This window comes from Babylonia areolata, chromosome 30 (genome assembly GCF_041734735.1).
Source record: "Babylonia areolata isolate BAREFJ2019XMU chromosome 30, ASM4173473v1, whole genome shotgun sequence".
Taxonomy (NCBI): Eukaryota; Metazoa; Mollusca; class Gastropoda; order Neogastropoda; family Buccinidae; genus Babylonia; species Babylonia areolata.
The window spans coordinates 8913374-8918373 of NC_134905.1; the positions used below are offsets into that span (position 1 = coordinate 8913374).

General features: G+C 41.7%; 1 protein-coding gene across 1 annotated transcript in view; it reads right to left on the bottom strand.

Annotated features, from left to right (window-relative positions):
- Nucleotides 1–790, bottom strand: part of LOC143275385 (alpha-amylase-like) — a 17961-nt gene extending 17171 nt beyond the window's left edge. The window contains exon 1 of the mRNA XM_076579454.1: nt 625–790. Within this exon, the coding sequence (XP_076435569.1) occupies nt 625–670 (46 nt within the window). The 5' untranslated portion in view covers nt 671–790. The remainder of the gene's footprint in view (nt 1–624) is intronic.
- Between the last annotated feature and the right edge of the window lie 4210 nt (nt 791–5000).

The window sequence follows — 5000 nt, forward strand, 5'->3', positions numbered from 1 at the left end:
AAGTATACAAAATAGGGAAGGTATGCCTAATTGCGAACGATCCAGTCGAAGCGACCAGCTCAACATGTGTACTGCAAAGATAACATGTTGTACGATAGTCCAACGTAGTTCTTTTGTTTTTGAAGGCTTTCTCCGACTGGTTGCACCAGGAAAAGTTCGTCTGCTCATTCTTTTCAACATTTTATCGACGTTTGAAATAGCAGGGGTGCCTGAGGGTAAATGCGAACGGGCAAGTCTAATTGCGAACGATGGCTTTGGGTACATGTAGACAATTAAAGCAGACGTTAAATTGTGAAATCCAACCGTTAAGAAAGCTTCGAAGTGGGGCGGTATACGAATCGTTCGCAGTTCAACTACACGCTGTTCGCAATCAATAACGACTGCCATTGCTGCTGCTACTATTACTTCAACGAGCAAACTGGCAACAAAAACAATCATACACATCTATGGAACATCAAACCAAGGACGCTACACCGTGCCAAAACAAGGCCTCAAACACTGACACTGGTCATCACTGTGTGACAAGTCTGACGCTCCACCGACACGGCCACCGTATGACAGCTTAAAAAAACAAAAACAAAAAAAAACACCACCACCACCACCACAGATTTCTTGTTCTCTTACCTGTTGTCGAAGCCAGCGTCAGAGCCCAAACCGCCCACATCAGCATCGTGAGGGAGACAGAAAAGAAACCTCTCAGAATTTTAATCAAGATTTGTCGGAAACAATCTGTTGCGTGGGCTAAGAAATTAACAAGCAGTTGACAAACGACAATTTTTCGCGTCAAATGCTTTATTTGCAGCTGAGCCTGTTGCGCCACTGTCTTTCTTTATATATCCGTCTGTGAGAGGTTTGTGTGATGAGGTAGGATCATAATTCTTCGTTTCCTTTTCTATTTGGGGGCTGGGGGTGGGCGGTGAGGTGCGGTGGGGAGCGGGGGAGAGTGAGTGGGTGTAACTCTTGTGTTAACTTTGAACTATCAAACAGGATTTTGTGTGTGTGTGTGTGTGCTTAAACCTAACCTTACGTGATCTTCATCAAGTGAACAACAGGATTTGGCCTGTCTCTCTCTCTCTCTCTCTGCTTCTCAGTCTGCTTGTCTCTCTCTCCATCTCTTCATTCTCATTCTCTGTCTCTCTGTCTGTCTGTCTCTCTCAAACTGCTTCTCTCTCTCTCTCCATTCGCTCTCTCTCTCTCCATCTCTTCATTCTCATTCTCTGTCTCTCTGTCTGTCTGTCTCTCTCAAACTGCTTCTCTCTCTCTCTCTCTCTCTGTTTCAGAATTCAAAGATAGGCTAATTGCTTCATATAAACAGAATTGGCACTGTAAAATGGAAAGCACTGAGAAATATAGATGGTTTTATAGTTTTAAAAGTATATTTCAAACAGAAAAATATATCAGTCGTGACAAACAAGTGGCACCGAACAAGTCTCGCCAGATTTAGAACGAGAACGATTGGGTTGAATGCTTATGAAAAGTGGTTTCAGACTGAGCCCTCGTTACTCTCCCCTTGTCCGATGTGCGGTCATTTAAGGGAGGATGAATTACATTTTTTGTTTAGTTGTAAAGCTTATGACGATATTCGAGAAAAATGTGTTGTATTTAAAACAAATTTAGTAAAGAATGAAGATATTTTTGGAGTGCTTAATCTAAATCAGGAAACATCACTACAGTCACTTGCAAAATATATTGCCGAAGCGAATAACATGCGACGAAAAAAAAAATAAATAAAATAAAATAAAATAGTATCAGGTGTTGCTCATTGTGAAAATTGAAATCTGTGTTGTCATTCTCATATGGAAAATATTTATGTTATACATTTATTTATGTTTTTGTTTTTATTTCTCACTACATGCCATTACTTTGAATGGATGGTCGAACTGCACTTTGTTGCACAGATTGATTTATTTCGTTTTGGCTTTGGTTTTCATCAATATTATTACTATTGATGCATGTTGTTATTTGTATTATGAACCCCCATGTCATTAGGGCTGTAAAGCTATTGACATTAAAGTGCTCAGTGTTCTCTCTCTCTCTCTCTCTCTCTCTCTCTCTCTATATATATATATATATATATATATATATGCGCTCGACGATGATGGTGTTTGAGTGTGCATGTATTTGCGCGTGGGCATTTGATATGGGTGTGCACCTGCACGTGTCTTTCTGCGTATGCGCGCGTGTGACTGTGTGTGTAAACGTAACTTTACGTGCTTTTCGTCATGTTTGTAACATGATGACTAATAGTTCGGGTGTATAAATTGCCATTATTAGTATGATCATTATGGACAAAAATGTGATACATACGGGTTGGGTGAGTGAAGTGTGCACAGGGGGTATATTCTGGCCAGGAGGGGTATGGCATGGTCTGGGCTGGTTTTATCCCGGGGGTTAAACTGGGCTAGTTAAAACGCGCGCGCACACACCACAACTCACACAACGAGAGTGGGGTGGGGAGACGGATGAATGTTGTGGGTGAGAATGAAGAGCCATGCAGAAAAGAACGGGAAATGTTAACACTGCAACTCACACCAGAGCAATGATAACCTAGACAGAAATCACCACCTGTTACACTCAGGAATGCATGCAGCAACACACTCTGTGTATCAATTGTTGCGCCAGACAATCAGCAACACACTCTGTGTATCAATTGTTGCGCCAGACAATCAGCAACACACTCTGTGTATCAATTGTTGCGCCAGACAATCAGCAACACACTCTGTGTATCAATTGTTGCGCCAGACAATCAGCAACACACTCTGTGTATCAATTGTTGCGCCAGACAATCAGCAACACACTCTGTGTATCAATTGTTGCGCCAGACAATCAGCAACACACCAGATCAACAATAAACCCAGACAAGTGTATACAGCCATCAAACATTCCAGGATCGCATGCAGCAAGACACCCTGGGGCAATTGTTGCGCCAGACAACAGGAAACAATGAATGAAAGCTGTCAGTCGCGGTGTGTGTGAGTGAAGAGTGTGTTTAAACCTCGGGATGTGGACTGTTTTAATGAGCATAATTCTTTGAAAACATCATGTACACTAATGTATGCTAGCTGAAAATTAGAATGTATTCTTTCAGTGTTACAAAAACATTTCAGCAATTGTAAGTCATTGGACTCGGTGTTACCAACCCCGACAGTTCTTTCTGCGACAGTCGTGAAGTGTATATTGAGATTTTCAGCTGCCATCTCATTTCCAGAAGGAGTAAATTGAACTTTTTTCCCAGACAGTTGGTTGATAGCTTTCCAAATGGATTTTGTATCTCTTTTAGATATTATTAAATCACTAAAATATTTCTTTTTGGCAGCCCGTTTTATTGATGTTACTATATTTCTCTGTTTCTTAAATTTCTCATCTTTTCCTGTAGTTTTTAATAATAGTTCTCGAGCCTTTATTTCAATATGTATATCTTCTGTTAACCACGGGGCCTTATCATCCTGTCTAACGCGTTTAGTCCTCAAGGGAACATGTTTGTTGAAGACGGAAAGAAAGTACGTATACCATGTCGCAAGCGTACTGTCAGGGTCGGTACACTGGTAAACATCAGAAAATTTAGCCATGCATAAATCAGACAGAAACCCTTCTGTGTCAAACGTTTTGTAACTACGGAATGACATATACCTGTGACTGCATCTGGGGATTTTAATACCTTTCTTTGACCATGTTAGACATACCGGAAAGTGATCATTAAGGCCAAATACAGGAACAGAGGTTTCTACAACATTTCTAGGGTTAGTTACGTAAATGTGATCGATTAGTGTTTCAGAGAGAAGTGTTTTCTTTGTTGGAGTATTAACTATCTGTGTTAGATTATACATTTCAGTGATTCCCTTCCATTTATCATGTGGTTTTAACAAATCAATGTTAAAATCACCCAGCAAAATAATTTCGGTGGAATAATTAGTTGCTTCTTCCATCATGTGCTCAAAGCGATCAAGCCACTCAACCCTTTCTTCGGGATTTCAGAAGAGAAAACATACAAGGATTGGCTTGGTCCTTTTTAAGCGAATTTCTAACCAAATGCATTCAATTTTATATTTATCAAAAATACTAACTCTTTTGTAATTTACAGACTGATGAACATAAGCTACCAATCCTGTTTCCAGTTTAACTGTGGCATCACGTCTGATGAGGTGGTATCCTGGAATAGGTATCACATTGTCTGAAACAACATCAGATAATCGTGTTTCGGAAAAGGTAAAAACATGAAAGCAGTTACCAGAGAGAGAGAGGTGGGGGAGAGAGAGAGGGAGAGAAAGAGAGAGAGAGAGAGAGAGAGAGAGAAGCCAGGGGCAGAGCTGTGCCTGTTACACCAGTCCTTCACGGCCTGTGTGCCTGTTTCTGATCACTTTCTCTCTTTCTACGTCCCCTTGGTGTTTGCACTGAGAGAAGGACAGACTGGCAGAGACAGAAACAGAGACAGAGAGTGGGTGAGATAAGAGACAGGGAGACAGAGAAGAAATAGAAAGAGAGAGAGAGATGAGCAGAGTGACTGAGAGAGAAAGAGAGAGCGAGAGAGAGGGAGGGGGGAGGGGGAGGACAGACGGCCACACAGGCAGACACACAAACACACTGGCAGATATCGTAACAGCCATTGTATCTATCTCCCCCTTCTGGGGGTGTCAGGAGAACAGTGTGTTTCATTTGATCTTTTTCCCCCACAAGTGGCCATTCAGCTCCACTCTACGTACAACATCAACCAATCAATCATGCCCACACGGCTGTTGCATGCCTCTGACCTCTTGACCCCGCAACCTCCCAGTCGTCAATCAGTTGTTTACACTAAGCACTGCGGTTTGCTTGCACGGAGATAAGAATCATTTGGGAAACGAAGCAAAACGGAACAAAGCTACCATAGTGTTTAGGGGATTTACAAGATGAAATATAAAAACATGACTGTATATTTCAACTGACGCAATGGGAGGAGGTGGGGGGAGGGGGAGAGAAAGGGAGAAGGGGATGGAAGGAAAAAGAGAGAGAGAGAGAACACA